The sequence below is a fragment of the Polyodon spathula genome, chromosome 47 (assembly GCF_017654505.1).
Source record: "Polyodon spathula isolate WHYD16114869_AA chromosome 47, ASM1765450v1, whole genome shotgun sequence".
In the NCBI taxonomy this organism is placed as follows: domain Eukaryota; kingdom Metazoa; phylum Chordata; class Actinopteri; order Acipenseriformes; family Polyodontidae; genus Polyodon; species Polyodon spathula.
The window spans coordinates 1,579,979-1,596,977 of record NC_054580.1 but is presented as its reverse complement, the minus strand read 5'-3'; the positions used below and the strand labels follow the sequence as shown (position 1 = coordinate 1,596,977).

Below are 16,999 nucleotides of genomic sequence, written 5' to 3'. Positions count from 1 at the left end.
GATCCACAATGTTGCTGAAAATAAACTACAGCAGCTTTCTAATGTGTCAACTGTGTTGAGTGTGGATTGATTTAGCAGATTGTGGATGTGTTGAGTGTGGATTGATTTTGCAGATTGTGGATGTGTTGAGTGTGGATTGATTTAGCAGATTGTGGATGTGTTGAGTGTGGATTGATTTTGCAGATTGTGGGTGTGTTGAGTGTGGATTGATTTAGCAGATTGTGGGTGTGTTGAGTGTGGATTGATTTTGCAGATTGTGGATGTGTTGAGTGTGGATTGATTTTGCAGATTGTGGATGTGTTGAGTGTGGATTGATTTTGCAGATTGTGGATGTGTTGAGTGTGGATTGATTTTGCAGATTGTGGATGTGTTGAGTGTGGATTGATTTTGCAGATTGTGGATGTGTTGAGTGTGGATTGATTTTGCAGATTGTGGATGTGTTGAGTGTGGATTGATTTAGCAGATTGTGGATGTGTTGAGTGTGGATTGATTTTGCAGATTGTGGATGTGTTGAGTGTGGATTGATTTTGCAGATTGTGGGTGTGTTGAGTGTGGATTGATTTTGCAGATTGTGGGTGTGTTGAGTGTGGATTGATTTAGCAGATTGTGGATGTGTTGAGCGTGGATTGATTTAGCAGATTGTGGATGTGTTGAGTGTGGATTGATTTAGCAGATTGTGGATGTGTTGAGTGTGGATTGATTTTGCAGATTGTGGGTGTGTTGAGTGTGGATTGATTTAGCAGATTGTGGGTGTGTTGAGTGTGGATTGATTTTGCAGATTGTGGGTGTGTTGAGTGTGGATTGATTTTGCAGATTGTGGATGTGTTGAGTGTGGATTGATTTTGCAGATTGTGGATGTGTTGAGTGTGGATTGATTTTGCAGATTGTGAGTGTGGATTGATTTTGCAGATTGTGGATGTGTTGAGTGTGGATTGATTTTGCAGATTGTGGGTGTGTTGAGTGTGGATTGATTTAGCAGATTGTGGATGTGTTGAGTGTGGATTGATTTAGCAGATTGTGGATGTGTTGAGTGTGGATTGATTTTGCAGATTGTGGATGTGTTGAGTGTGGATTGATTTTGCAGATTGTGGGTGTGTTGAGTGTGGATTGATTTTGCAGATTGTGGATGTGTTGAGTGTGGATTGATTTTGCAGATTGTGGGTGTGTTGAGTGTGGATTGATTTTGCAGATTGTGGGTGTGTTGAGTGTGGATTGATTTTGCAGATTGTGGATGTGTTGAGTGTGGATTGATTTTGCAGATTGTGGATGTGTTGAGTGTGGATTGATTTTGCAGATTGTGGGTGTGTTGAGTGTGGATTGATTTTGCAGATTGTGGGTGTGTTGAGTGTGGATTGATTTTGCAGATTGTGGGTGTGTTGAGTGTGGATTGATTTTGCAGATTGTGGGTGTGTTGAGTGTGGATTGATTTTGCAGATTGTGGGTGTGTTGAGTGTGGATTGATTTTGCAGATTGTGGATGTGTTGAGTGTGGATTGATTTTGCAGATTGTGGATGTGTTGAGTGTGGATTGATTTTGCAGATTGTGGATGTGTTGAGTGTGGATTGATTTTGCAGATTGTGGATGTGTTGAGTGTGGATTGATTTTGCAGATTGTGAGTGTGGATTGATTTTGCAGATTGTGGATGTGTTGAGTGTGGATTGATTTTGCAGATTGTGGGTGTGTTGAGTGTGGATTGATTTTGCAGATTGTGGGTGTGTTGAGTGTGGATTGATTTAGCAGATTGTGGGTGTGTTGAGTGTGGATTGATTTAGCAGATTGTGGATGTGTTGAGTGTGGATTGATTTTGCAGATTGTGGATGTGTTGAGCGTGGATTGATTTTGCAGATTGTGAGTGTGGATTGAATTTTTTGCAGATTGTGGGTGTGTTGAGTGTGGATTGATTTTGCAGATTGTGGGTGTGTTGAGTGTGGATTGATTTTGCAGATTGTGGGTGTGTTGAGTGTGGATTGATTTAGCAGATTGTGGGTGTGTTGAGTGTGGATTGATTTTGCAGATTGTGGATGTGTTGAGTGTGGATTGATTTTGCAGATTGTGAGTGTGGATTGATTTTGCAGATGTGTGTGAGTGTGGATTGATTTTGCAGATTGTGGGTGTGTTGAGTGTGGATTGATTTAGCAGATTGTGGGTGTGTTGAGTGTGGATTGATTTAGCAGATTGTGGGTGTGTTGAGTGTGGATTGATTTTGCAGATTGTGAGTGTGGATTGATTTTGCAGATTGTGGATGTGTTGAGTGTGGATTGATTTTGCAGATTGTGGGTGTGTTGAGTGTGGATTGATTTTGCAGATTGTGGATGTGTTGAGTGTGGATTGATTTAGCAGATTGTGGGTGTGTTGAGTGTGGATTGATTTAGCAGATTGTGGGTGTGTTGAGTGTGGATTGATTTAGCAGATTGTGGATGTGTTGAGTGTGGATTGATTTTGCAGATCCCCCCTTCTACTCGCTCTCTCCTCTCTCCCTTCCCCCGTTCCTTCGGGGCTTCTCCTCCTTCCTACTCCTCTCTCGTCCGTCCTGGCCCGTTCGTCCTCCCGTCCCTCTTCTCCCGTCCCTTTCTCTCCCCCGTCCACCCCCTCTTCCGTACCCGTCTTCCCTACTTTCCCCCGTCGTCGTGCCGCTCTCCTCTTGCCCCGCTCCTCCTCTCCCCCTCTGTCACCCCCCCGTCTATGTACCTTCCCCCTGCCCTCTCCCCCCCGAATGTGGGTGTGTTGAGTGTGAATTGATTTAGCAGATTGTGGGTGTGTTGAGTGTGAATTGATTTTGCAGTGTGCAGATAGCAGTGCTGCGGGCTTTACTGCCTGTCAGAGAGACTGGTTGGTATGTTGGTTGATTAGATGCAGATTGTGTGAAACTGCACAGCCCAATAAACACAGGGCTGATCAGCTAGTCAGAGTATAACTGGCACTTCAGAAGAACTCTTCCAATGTGGGACGAACATAGTTACTCAATTTCAACATTTTTAACTCACATTAACATTGCTGTAATGTTTTCCTCTCTCCACTCCCTTCCTTCCTGTGTTACAGTGAAACAGGTCCTTTGGGTTCTGTGTTACCCGTAGGAAACTGTAGGGTCAGGAGGTGGGGCCCTATTACCTGTAACACAGGAGATCATCAGTGGAGAGAGGAAGTCATGACAATGGGAAAACCTGACTTCACTCAAGACTGGCGCTCTTAAAGCAATATTCTATTTTATACAGTCAAACTGCACTGTATCTAAACGCCTATACTCCAGTCAGCCCTCTCTATCTGCGGTGCATTACAGTTTGGTATATATTTTGCAGGCAAAGAGGTTGAATTTCTGGAGATTTCTTGATTGGGAAAGTCTTATTGTAATTCGATTATATGAACACTACCTGGTCCCAATTCATCTGGATAATAGAGGTTTTACTTCATCATGTAAATGAACGTTGAATGTGTTTAATAGACCAGTCCATGTGTATTATTCTCATTGGTAGTTTCTACCACGCAATAATGATTGACACTTCTTCCTAAAACACTGTGCTGTTCTAGCGACTGCCCTCCCCTCCCTCTGCAAGCAGGTTAATGCAGGTCTCAGTGTGGAGAATGATGTTAAATAATAGTCATGGTATTAATATTAAGAGAATGGATTTACACAGCGCGGAACGTGGATGGAATTATTTTGTCAGCTACAGTCACTTGCTGCAGAGTGGTGCACAGTCTCTCTCGCTGGATTGTAAACTCCCTGCAGCAGCCCTCTCACAGCCTACACTCAGGGAACTTTGCCCTGGTTCCTCTCGGAGAACTGAAGTGTCAATAGGCTGGGAATCTTTCCAAAGACGGCTTTTTGTTCATGAAGCCGCTCCAGAAGAAAGGAGCTTTGACCCGGAGCGTCGGGAAGTCCTGGGAACAGGGGGGAGGGGGCGGGTCTTCCATTATCATTCCAAACGCAGTGACACAGAGGACAAATTCCACTCACAAAGAGCTTTGGAAACTACGAAGTAGAACTACTAATTTCCTGTTTCCATCTGCACCATGAATCCAGTGTGTGACACTCAGTCTCATCCCGTTCCCAGTATCAAACTGGGGCAGCTTGCACCTGCAGTCTACAATCCACTCTGCAACCGGACACATGACACACAAGTTAAAGCTGACAGGCAGGCAGACAGACAGACATGTTTTGACCCTGAAGACACATTTCAATTCCCTTGGACTTGAAACAGTAAGGCCATGCTGACAATTGTAAAAGTCTTATATTATCACAGTATAAGAGCCCATCACTAATTCACAATATTTTTTGATGTGTAGATCAGTTGATGAAATAAGTGTCTAGTCTCTCTGTGCATCTGTCCAAACACTTGTTGGATATAAAACAGCATTATTGTAGTTTTGGCCAAATCTGCTATTTAAAAAAGCCTTTGCTCTGTGTTAATGGCAGCAGAGGAGAATGGAATGTGTTTTTCTGCCGAGATTCTGGAACCTTCTGCGGGACAGAAAAAAAAGACAAAAAAGAAAAAAAGCCGCGCTCTCTAATCCCTGTGCTTTCCTGTATCCCATCATGCCCCTGCGCACCGGCTTTGTTGCCGTGGTTACGCCACTGACTGCGGCTTCAGAGGCAAAAACCTCATCGGATTTGAAAACAAGAAAGAAAAGGGGAGCGAAGAGAGACCAGGCATTTTTCAAAAAAGAGAAAAGGGACCGCCTTCTGAAGCTGTCGGTGTCTTTCATTGTGTGGCACTGCGTGTTTCTCCTTAAGAAAGTGTCCCATAGTAAACGCAAACCACAGCGCGGTAAAAGCACGGCAAAGGCAGGTATGTGAAGCGTAGCAGAAACACCGTCTCCGCCCTCGAACAGCAAAACAGACTCGTTAATGAAAAGCCGAGTTACTCAGAGAAAGTAACACATCAGCACAGGGGGCAAACAGACGGTTAAACCCGCCATATGCAGCACAAAACGAGAGAGCCTCGCTTTAAGGTCACCGCAGCGCAGAGACCACCTCAAAACGAGAGTGTGCAATCACAAAAATATCAGAATATATAAAACTATAATAGTAATCGTTTCAGACCGTACAGTCTCATTATCCAGTGTTGGCAAAGCCGTGAATGCGTGTGAACTGCAAGCAGCTTCAAGCTCGTTGGGCGGCTATTTTTTCCACGACCTGCAATAACTGACACGCTATTAAAATAGTTGCAAGTTCAGCTGTTGAAAACACCTGCCCGGGAGCACTTTGCAAAACTATTCAGTTTTGGTTTTAGATAGATCATTTCCAAGTTATTGAATTTCGAGTATAGATTTGCTATTTTAGATCAACAAAAATGTCTTTTACAATCATGGGCCAAAATGTTTACTGAGCTCACTGCAGTCCAGTCGCACAGGCAAGCTCACGTGTTTGGGTATGCGTGCTGTCCTGTGGCAATGCAACCCACAGTGCAGCTTCTTAAATACGCCTTTGCACCTGAGTGTGGGCGCCCCCGGGTGGAGTATAAGTGCAATATTAATACTAATTGTATTAACGTGTTTTACATTACGCAGAATGGTAAGCTGTGGCAGTAGAATTGATAAAACAGCACATATAAACTCACAGACGTGTTGCTGATCGATTTCACTTGTTTGGTACTCTTTTGTATAATAGCCCAGCGTACAAGCTCATGTTCTTACCTCATGTGTCAGTTCATGTGCCTGTTTTATACTGTACTGCTTTTGCCTGCATGAAATGACTCACAAGTTATCGTTGTCCCCCCCATTTTAAAATGCCATTTTATTATGTCGTTTTGTAACTTTGTTTGTCGGGGGAACATGTCTACTGTTTCATGAATGCGTGGATTCTAGTGTTCACAGATAATAATGGAAAGCATTCAGCATGAGGTAAGAGTCTTGGTTAGCCCTCTTTTAAAGGGGAGCTGTTATAATGTTGCTATTGCAAAAAAAATAGGCAAGAAAATTGATTTTAAAGTCTTGGTTAAACCTTCTTTATTGGGGTGGGCAGTTATAATGTTGCTAGTTGTGCTGATAAGAAAATGGACAGCTTAGGTTAGCACTCCTATAAAGGGGGACCAGTGATAATGTTGCCATGAAGAAGTAAGAGAATGGGTTCTAAATGAATCAACTGATCAATCTTTATTGTATATAACGCCTTCCATAGTGGAGCACCATCACAAAACGCTTTACAAGATGCAGTAACAACAAGAAAATCCATAATACTTTAAATATAGAGAAATGCATAATACATGAAATACAATATTGATAATAAATAAATAATACGTGATAGTAACATAATACATGAAATAGTACATTAAATACAGTGGAAAGTGCAGAATACATGATAGCAGCATAATACATGAAATAGTAGCAGCAACACATCAACTAATAGCAGATATCAGGCTTAAAGAGCATGGAGAGCAAGAGAGAACAGGAGGGTCTTGAGAGTTGATTTAAAGCGAGCGACGGTGGGAGCATCACACACCAAAGCTGGGAGAGAGTTCCAAAGAAGTTAAAGGCTAACACTACCTGTGGAGAACACTAACTGGAGCGCTAACTAGGTGTGTTTGTGTGTGATGGAATGAAGCACACTGAAGGGTTAACTACTGCGTGATAAACAGGCACCAAGGAATCCTGTTACTATGAAACTGACCGTGAGACAGCAGCTCTCGGCAGCCAGTACTGTGATGTACTTACTGGCAGTGCCATCTGGTGGCAGGTGTAGGAATGACACTGCCAAATCAGCCAAACTTCCCTTTTTGTAGAAGCCGCTGCAGTAAACATGCTGTCTGTTTCAGGTCCTGCCGTCCCCTGCTGTATGAAGTGCAAATCCATGAATTATAAACTTGTGGAATACAGAGTGCAGCATTTCATTTGGCAGTTTTTGCTGTTTATACCCAAAGCAATCCAAAATGTCTATAGGAGGCTGGGAGTTTATGATAAATGTTCATAACAATATGTACAGCTGGTGTCACAGATTTCTGAGGCAGGCTAGAACTGAACAGCAGCTCCCCAAGTGAAAGCACACGCACGCTGAGCACACATTACAAAGTATTTGTGATCAGAAGCACTCGGAGTGATTCCAAACATCAGAGGAAGGTACGTGGGCAGTAAAATCATCATTTCAGAACTGCACCTGCACAATATCCAGCTGTGAAACACTGTGAAAACCAGCCCCACAATACTCACGCAGCACAAGATGAATCACCACGATGACTTTCTCACTTGAAAGGGGTTGCTGCAGTGTTGTGCAACTACAGGGGTCACGGGATCACAGTACTTCAGGATTGCGCAAGAAACAAACATTATAGTTTCCCATAGAACTAATAATACATTATCTGACCACATGGCTTTTAGTCTGTCCTTTTTCAAGATGATAAATGACTTTGTATAAAACAAATATTGATATAACAAAAACATTAAAACTGCCATGCCAGCACTGCTGCTTATTCAGTTAGCTCTTCTTCACGGGACTGGAAGTCTATCTTGCTTACACGCTAACAAATGCAGTCCAGTTTTATCTTATTAACACGCTAACAAACGTAGTCCAGTTTTTGTTTCTATAACAGTAGAATAAACAAGGTGTACAAATAATTCTCTTAGCCGTGTATCATTCATGGGATTGGTTTGCAATTCTTGTTTTTTTCAATTGAAAATATTTCCTACATTACGTACACTGCCTGGCCACTTTACAAGCTCTTATTAATATCGGGTTGGTCAGTATTTACTCTGATCACAGTCTGGACGTGCCATCGTCTGCACAGGGTGCTGGGAGATACATTCAGTTCTAAACACTTCGATCGGTGCAGAGAGGCAGGCTGAGGATGGTGACATGCTCAATTGCATTGAGATCCGAGGATTGCGGTGGCCGTGGAAGATGCCTACAGTCTCTGTCATTCTCCTCACACTGTTCCCGGTGGACGGGTGCATTAGCATCTTGAATGTAGCCATCAGGGTCCAGCATTGTTGGGTGGACTTGATTCACCACAATGTTTAAGTAAACTATTGGATCAGCCTTCCAGAGTAATCAAGCGACCCAGGACCTAATAGGAGAACACGCCCCACACCAGGGTATACCAGGAGAACACGCCCCACACCAGGGTATACCAGGAGAACACGCCCCACACCAGGGTATACCAGGAGAACACGCCCCACACCAGGGTATACCAGGAGAACACACCCCACACCAGGGTGTACCAGGAGAACACGCCCCACACCAGGGTATACCAGGAGAACACGCCCCACACCAGGGTATACCAGGAGAACACGCCCCACACCAGGGTATACCAGGAGAACACGCCCCACACCAGGGTATACCAGGAGATCAAGCCCTATACCAGGGTATACCAGGAGAACACACCCCACACCAGGGTATACCAGGAGAACATGCCCCACACCAGGGTATACCAGGAGAACACGCCCCACACCAGGGAAGTACCAGGAGAACACGCCCCACACCCGGGTATACCAGGAGCAGACCCGTGCGCTGGGGAGAACACGCCCCACACCAGGGTATACCAGGAGAACACGCCCCACACCAGGGTATACCAGGAGAACACGCCCCACACCAGGGTATACCAGGAGAACACGCCCCACACCAGGGTATACCAGGAGAACATGCCCCACACCAGGGTATACCAGGAGAAAATGCCCCAGACCAGGACTACACCAGGAGAACACCCCCACACCAGGGTATACCAGGAGAACACGCCCCACACCAGGGTATACCAGGAGAACACGCCCCACACCAGGTTTATTAGGAGAACATTAATCCAGGGTATACCAGGAGAACATGTCCCACACCAGGGTTACCAGTAGAACAATCAGGTATAAGGAGAACAGAGCTTGGCGAGAGGCCCTGGTGATAATCCCTCCCTTACTCTGCCATCATAGTGCAGATGTGTTCCACTGAAGCCCATTCCCAATGACTGCAGTGCTTTGTGCTGTAGAGCAGTGAGATGCTGTGGGGAGCCTTGTGTGTTCAGACTGGCCTTCCCTCAGCATCACAACAGCGCCTGTGTGAATCCACTTGAAATCAAGCAGCAAAGACAGTCCATTAAAACACTGGGTCTCACTCTGACACAATCGGCACTCTCAAATAATGGCTCTGTTCGCTGGATTGCAAGTCTCCATTGTTTAGATTTTTACAATGTGTGGCACTTAAGACTTAAACTGTTTTTCTTTTTGGGTTTATTAATAGGTTTTTTTTGCACATTAATATTTTCTGTATTGTATCTTAAATCTGTGAATTCATTGATGAAGTCTATCACTAAGTGTGGACACGTGTTTGCTATGCTGATGTGTGTTTTCATGGATTGCAGTGGGGAAGGCTGAGTCAGTGATTCAGCAGCTGGGCTGTATAAAGAGGGAGCTGTTTCAATGAGGGAGGTTGCTTGATAAGGTAACGTGTGTCTCTGCATTAGTGTCAGCCTGCTTTTATTTCTTTGTTTTTTAAATACGCAAATACAGAATATTTGAAAGTCATTTAAAATGAAGAACCCTGCTTCTTTTGAGGAATGTGTCTTAAATAAAATAGTTTTCCTCATAGCTCACATACACACCTAGCAAGGTCACATAAACTCTACACAGTGAATATCCTTCTCATTTAACATTTTTCATAATGAAGCACCATCACAAAGCACTTTATAAGAGACTAGGGTGTGTTAACTACGCAACAACGTCTCACCTGAAAGACACAGCACAAGGAGGTTCAGTGACTTGCTCAATGTCACACACAGTGAGTCAGTGGCCAAGCTGGGATTTGAACCAGGGGACCTGCTGGTTATAAGACCATGTCTTTAACCACTGGCCCACACAATGTGTTCTCTACTAAAGACCATGACAAGATGCTTCTAGTCGGTTCCACATAAGGGCTTGCTGCATCATCAATGTGAGAGAAAAGGGAAGAGAGACTGGTTTAGTGCAGCTTCCCCGTAATGAGAACATCTCCATTCTCTTACCTTTAGTGTCATACTGATGAGTCAGGAAGCCCTTGTGGGAAGGAAGTAGAAACCTCTTGGTGTTGAGTAGATGTGACATGAACCTTGCTGGCTTTTTTTTCAAGGATGTGATGAAAAAATAAAAATTGGAAACCGAAATCCCATGAATGATACGGGCATGAGAGAGTTATTTCATTCTGTACACCCTGTCTATTCTACCTCTAATATTCAGTTCAGTGTGCATCTGGACATTTCAGTCTATTCTGAGTACTTTTTGGCCATGTCTCAACCAAAAGATACATGACATGATAAACCCATTTCCAGCTGTCACTTCAGGTACAGGCCGTGTTGGTAGATGCACTGCTGTTAGGAATTCTGACCCCTGCTGGTGAGAGGAGGGTAGAAGCTCTATAACCACGCCAGCAGAGGAGCCTGGCTCTTTTACATAGTGGCTGAAGCTACTCTGCCACTAAAACTGAATTGAAAGTGTTTTGAAATCAGTCTGTCTGTCTGCCTGTCAGCCCCAGTTAGGCAAGCTCAGTCGGACACCTGCAGGGCTTGTCCTCCAGGGGGCGGTAGCTCACACCCGCTGTGGCGCTCTTGGGTGTAAAGAGGCGGCTGGCTTGGGGATAGGAGGATGCCCGCTCACCTGTAGTTTTCCTGTGTTGCTGCGGCAAGGGAGCGGAATTGGACAGTCTAACTCGAGGAGAAAACAGTAGGCATTAGCATCATAGCAGAGCCTTTGAATTGTAAATGCTTACCTCAGCAGTGTCTGCAGTTAACAGCAATACAGGCGGGTATTTCAAGTCAACTCATGAAAAATGTACATTACCATTGATTTGAGGACCAGGCTGTTGCTGTCGCTTTAACGCGGAATGTACCGTATGAATCGCAGATCAGCCGTAGCCAATGGCAGATCCGCCACCCGCCATAGGGCACGCCTGCGCAGAAGCGGGTGACCTCGCGCCGCAGCGTGTTCCTCCTGGTGCGCAGGCGCACAGTCAGCCAGAGCGAGTGTAGGCGACCCAAGATGGCGGCTGTTGTGCAGAATGTTGTTAAGCTGTGAGTGTTTCTGAATCTTTAAAACAGGGAAACTGTTCGAGTCTGGGGGGTTGTGAGGTTAGTTAACCGGCGAAGGGGGAGCCGGACCCCGACTGGCGGCTGTGAAAGGCGGGGGTGGAGGTGCTGGAGGGCCGGGGAGGGGTGATTAATCAGCGGCTCTTCATTGTTCCAAGCGGCTGGGAAAGTTTGGATCACGAAATTCAACAAAGGAACTTCAGCGAGTCGCGGTGCAGGACCTGGGATTACTTCAAGGGCAGCGGCAGTGTTTACCGGACCCGCTCGGCTCGCAGAAGTTATTTTGCATAGAGAATGAATCGAAATGCAAGACTTTATCTTGCTCGAGTAGGCAGTTTGGGGTTAGTTTGGACGTAGAGAGGAAGTTCATCATGGGAATGTTATGTAGCCGGAGCAATCCCGTTGGAGATTATTAATAAGAAGATTGCATGCATAGTTAGTGCAACGTATTTTTAGTTATATTACTAGTAATATTAAACGTATAGGGTAGCAGTACATTGTAACTGTACTGCAGTCGTTAATAAAGCTAACTGCACTCTGAAAATAATGCACCACTTTTCGGATTTGCAAAAAGTGCTGCTGTGTAGTTTTCAATAAATAGTCGACTAATACAAATGACAGAATCGCTGTAATGTTTTGTCGACGGGGAATGCATTTAATAGATGACTCGTGTGAGCTGACCACAGTTTGAGAAGGCGATTTGAGAACCGCGCAGTTCACTGCATTAATGCAATTTGAGGAGTGAGAGTGTGCAGTACGCGGACAGTGAAGACTACACCGAAACAGCGAGAGGATTTGAATCCGCCCCTCGTTTTCTCCACGGCGGTATTATTGCTCAGGTTTCCAGCATGTGCCCTGTTCCCGAGGAGGAAGTCATGCGTCACCCCATTTATTAGTCATCGTGTCTTGGGAATGTGTCAGAATAGGCTACGTGTTAAAGGCCCCCTGTTACCTGCCTTTTCCATTTCGAGAATGAACGTGTTTTGTTTTTAATTGTATTTTAAGGTTTTGTTCTGTAGGAAAATAAACAAAAAAGCAGCCGTTCCTCTGGTCTGGAAAGCAGCCTCCGCGCCATAGGGCTGTGCGTTCTGTTGCTTTTCATAGTTTGATGTGAAACTGTGTGTTTTGGTTTTTTTGCACAGTGTCAGGCCATTTTGGAGATGATACCCGAATAATTGGAGTCGAAATGATAAAACCTGAATTCCTTTCCATAATGAGGGTACAGAGAGACGTTAATTTGAGCAAAAAAAAAAAAAACCTACAGCATTCAACTATTCATTTGAAAAATTGGGTAATATATTTTACCACAAATCCTCATCTATAAGCCCACCAAAGGTTAGTTTGTTAACTTGTTCGCACAAAGGGTTTCAGCACTGCAAAAAAAAAAAAAAAAAAAAAAAAACCCAGCCAGCCTCAAAGAACATGTAAATAAATTGACACACAGAAGAAAACTGACGATCTGCATATAGTTTGCATTTCTTTGGCGTTTTAAAATGGACTGTTATATGTTGAGCGTGTAAACTTACGCCTTGCTTTAGTTAATGTCCCCTTGTTATCAAACAAAGTCTTTCTAATTAATGATTTTATTACATGTTATGAACTTGGATTTCTATATCTGACTGAGACGTGGCTCAGTGTGAATGATAATGCCTCCCTGATTGAAGCTTCTCTATTTAAACGTTACCTTCGTTCAGAAAGCACGTTCCGAGGGGCGAGGGGGCGGACCAGCTAGTATTTCCCCTAATGATTACAACTGTAAAAAGAAAAATGCAGAGGAGTTTTCTTCATCTGAGTCTCTGTCTTTAATATTAACCAGTCAGCTGCCTGCTCTTATTGTAATCCTCTATCCAGTCCTTTCTGTCAGAATTTGCCGAACACCTGTCAATCTTAATTGTGATAGGATTCTTCTACTTGGAGATTGTCATTTACACAGTGCTAATGAAGCTGATTCAAAGGCGAGTGAGTTTTGAGGCTCTTGGATTCCCTTGTTTTGATTCAGCATGGTTTAGGACCCCACTCATAATGGTGGACACGCTTTGGATCTTGTCACCTGTTTCTAATAAGAGCGGGGCTCACACTATTAAAAGTCGTGCAATTAATCCTTCAACTGTAAAAAGGTTTTCTGAAACAGTAAGCTTAGCCCCTTCAACTCCGTTGCAGTCTCTGTCTGCTGATGAGTTAGTTGCCAGATGTAACCATCGTTGTACAATTACTCTCAGTACTGTCGCCACAGTGAAGACTAGATTAGTTTCACCTAAACGCAGTGCTCCTTGGATTAACCCTTTTCAGTCCATTTATTCATTGCGCGTCAGGTTCAGTTTATTTTCACACGCGCTGTGTATTTTACAAGCGCTGTTCAGAATATTTTTTTCCAGAGTAAAACGGGTTTAAAATGCATTGCATTGCAAAAGGACACTCGGTACTGCATCTCCAGCCAAGCCCCACCCCTTGTTCGCTGTGTTTTTCACATGCCTCTTTATGGACGTGCATACTGATAAATCCTCTCCTGATCACTCGTTTTATCACCAAACTCCTCAATAAGTCATTATTTTATTATTTTAACATCTCAAAAAGCTCTGCAAATGCCTGTGATGATATCATCTATGAAATATTGTCAAAATGAGAATTTCTGTCCTTCTCTGATGCCAAGAAAGTAGTCATTTCCTTTATTTCATCTAGCCTGGACTACTGTAACGCCCTGTTTAGCCAAGCTTGTGCAGAATTCAGCTGCAAGGACAAAAGAGAGCACACATGTAACTCTGTGCTAGTGGTCTCTGCACTGGCTTCCAGTGAAATGCAGAATTGATTTTAAAATTCTATTACTTGGCGTTTTAAAGCACAAATGGAATGGCACCAGATTACTTGTCAGAGTTATTATCTCAGTGTGCTTTGATGTCGGCTGATAGTGGCCTGCTCTGCACTCCAAGGCCAGGCTTAGGGAGAAAGGAGAGGCTGGTTTTTGTGTTTGGGCTCCGCACTGTGGAGCTCTCTGCCCGAGCCTGTCGGAAGCCCACAGTGGCTATTTTTAAATCAAGGCTTAAGACTCATGTGTTATTTAGCCTTCTGGTTTTATTTTGACGTGGTTATTTTAACTGTTCTATTTAATTCTTTTTTATGTATTTTTTATTTTTTTTGTTTTTATCCATCTTTGTAATTGTGAACCTGTGAAGTGCCTTGAACCCTGTGGTATGAGAGACGCTTATAAATTATTATTATTATTATTATTTTAGGCAGGTATTTCCACATTCTGTGTTTCACAGACAGTGAAGGATAGGTGGTACAGTATTAGATGCAGTGCGTGATGCTGCAGCTGTCGATGAATAAAAAGGTGTTTTTCATAAACCTGTCTAGTTTATCTAGATTACATTCCAAAGTACTGTAATGTGTTTGGAATAAATATTTTAGTAACACCCCTGTAGTGTGTTAAACTTTCTTTAGCCTTATTGCGAATGTTGTGTTTTTTTTTCTCCTGACGCTGCCAAGGTGTAATTACCACTCGCGTTCATTTGCACAAGCTTGTAGTGAACTGCAGTGATATTAAAATCACGTCACGGGGAGCGGAATGGACCGATAATGAATGTGGGCGGTACAATCAATGGTTAATCAATGAATCGATTGTTGTTTGGAGGCTTAACTGACAGGCCTAGCCCTCTGTTTCAGAACTCCCCTTGTGTACCTCTGTTATTGAAATGACCAGGTTGTCAGGAGATGAAGCAGCGAGACCCCTGTAAACCTGAATCAACTGCTCGCACTTCTCGTCACAGCATGAGTGAGTCTCATCCGTGGGGCTGTAGGGTTACTAATACGAGTAAGGGAGTAACAGTTGATTTATCACCAGCCTCCTGTCACAAGGGCTGGATGCAGGGCTGGTGAGAGTTTCAAGTCCTGCATCACTGTTTCCTTTAACTGGACAGTGTTAGTATCTTTACAGTGTACTCTACCCTCCAACATGTGTCAAATACAGGATTTTCCTCAATGTTATTGGAGTACAAAAACTTCAGAGTGGCCCTCCTGTCGGCCTGGTCCATGCATTTTTCTGCACCAAGAGCATTGGAGGCTAGGACAGTGCACAGTACAGAACTGTAAAGAATGACCTGATTCATTCTATACACTTTAAAATATGCAGATGGAACAGTCTGTTAGAATACTGCTTCGGGCACAAAGCAGTATTCAGAGTTGCTGCATTAATACATGTGACTGTTCTTGCCAAGGGCTGCTTTGAACAGTGAAGTAACATTAGGGGCTTGGTGGCAGATTGACCTAATTCACCAGCCTCTGATGTCTGGGTCTGGGGGTGATATCGTTGTGACAGAGGGACTAAGGATTGAGACACTCTTTCAGGTAAGCTCCCCTGGCGCCTGACTGGATTCCTCTGTGCTTCTCTGTTGTGGGGCCTCTTGGGGTGCATATCGAATCTGGAGGTGTGTGGAGTGCGTCTGACACGTTCTAGAGTTTTTCCATAGCTCTGAAGAACTGCTTGTCTAATTGTGGTATTCTGTGGGGTTGGGGGTGTGTGGAGTCTGCATGTCAACCCTACATTTCTACATACCGTGGGTGTAGGTCACGATTTACATTTTCACCGTTCTGATTGCTCTTGTATCCCCTGGCAACGGGGATATAATGTAGGCAGTCGCACATGTGCATATGTATGTCACACTTTCCATCTGGAAAACAGCTTATTAAATTGTGATGCATCTGAACCTTATTTAGCACAAGTTACTGGGAGTACCAGATTGTGGAAATATCTCCCTGGAGATCCATCTGTATGTCGCACTTAGATTTTTGTCTTGTGATCACAAGTTATTCCACAAGCTTTATTGCGATTCAATGCATTTTGAACCTGTTTTACTCTGGGGGGGGGGATTTTAAACAGCGCGTGTGAAATAGGATCTGATGCGCTACGAGTGCTGAATAAATTGACTGATAAGAGTTAAACTGTTCATGTCGTGTTCTTTACTGTTACATGCTGTGATATTTTGTACTGTGGAACTTTGTAACAACTGCATCATTGAGAATTGCTTTGGTGTTCTTTGATGCTTGGGCTCTCCTTTTCTAACAGTGCACCTGTGCTTGTAGTTGCTGTTGTTGGAGGGCACAGTCTCAGTGGGGTGAGTGTTGCGATGAGGAAGCAGCCGTGTTGATGCCTGTGTGTTGTGTCTGTGTATGCCAGGCTCGGGGAGCAGTACTACAAGGACGCGATGGAGCAGTGTCACAACTACAACGCGCGCCTGTGTGCCGAGAGGAGTGTCCGCATGCCTTTCCTGGACTCCCAGACCGGAGTGGCGCAGAGCAACTGCTACATCTGGATGGAGAAGAGACACCGGGGCCCAGGTGAGAGACAGAGCAGCCCGGGGCTCTCGGCCAGAGGGCAGTGAGGCAGCCGTAGAAATGTGCACCCAGCTCTGGGTTTCAAACCAACACAAAACCCAGCTGACTGTTAGCCTATAGATACAGTCCTAATGGAAACAATCACTGTTAGTGTTTTCTTAAATAATCCCACACTCTTGCCTTTTTTCTCTCCTTCTGAAAATTAGTTTTCTGTGAAAATATGTACATTCAGGAAAGCCAAACATTTTAATGCATGGTTGACAACATCAATAATGTACACTAAAAAAAAACATGCATACCGTACGTTATCAAAATATTGTCATTACCTACGTTTCTGAATTTGCATTATTTTTCTGTATCTAAATGGCGTCTGCTCTTCACCAGACTGCATTACACAGTAATATTGTGGTGTTTCTGTGTTTGGATTGTGCAGTGAAGGAGACAGTGTGTCTCCTGGCCAGTCTCATCTCTGTGTCTGTCTGCAGGCGTTGCCCCAGGACAGCTCTACACCTACCCTGCTCGACGCTGGAGGAAGAAGAGGAGAGCCCACCCCCCTGAGGACCCCCGACTCTCCTTCCCCCCCCTCAAACCAGGTACTGCCGGGGGCGCTGTATTAAATGTGTATTTGATGGGATTTTCTTATCTTTTTTACGAAGATTCATGTCTATAACCAATCGCTGCATTCGGACCAGTTTTCAGTGTCT

The 16,999-nt window shown here is 44.2% G+C and overlaps 1 protein-coding gene across 1 annotated transcript in view; it reads left to right on the top strand.

The window, feature by feature from the left end:
- The window catches only part of LOC121306277 (DNA polymerase alpha subunit B-like), a 36,343-nt gene that overhangs the window by 17,686 nt on the left and 1,658 nt on the right, over nt 1–16,999 (top strand). The window contains exons 13-15 of the mRNA XM_041238018.1: nt 10,825–10,952; nt 16,138–16,298; nt 16,781–16,888. Coding sequence (XP_041093952.1) covers nt 10,825–10,952; nt 16,138–16,298; nt 16,781–16,888 — 397 coding nt within the window. The remainder of the gene's footprint in view (nt 1–10,824; nt 10,953–16,137; nt 16,299–16,780; nt 16,889–16,999) is intronic.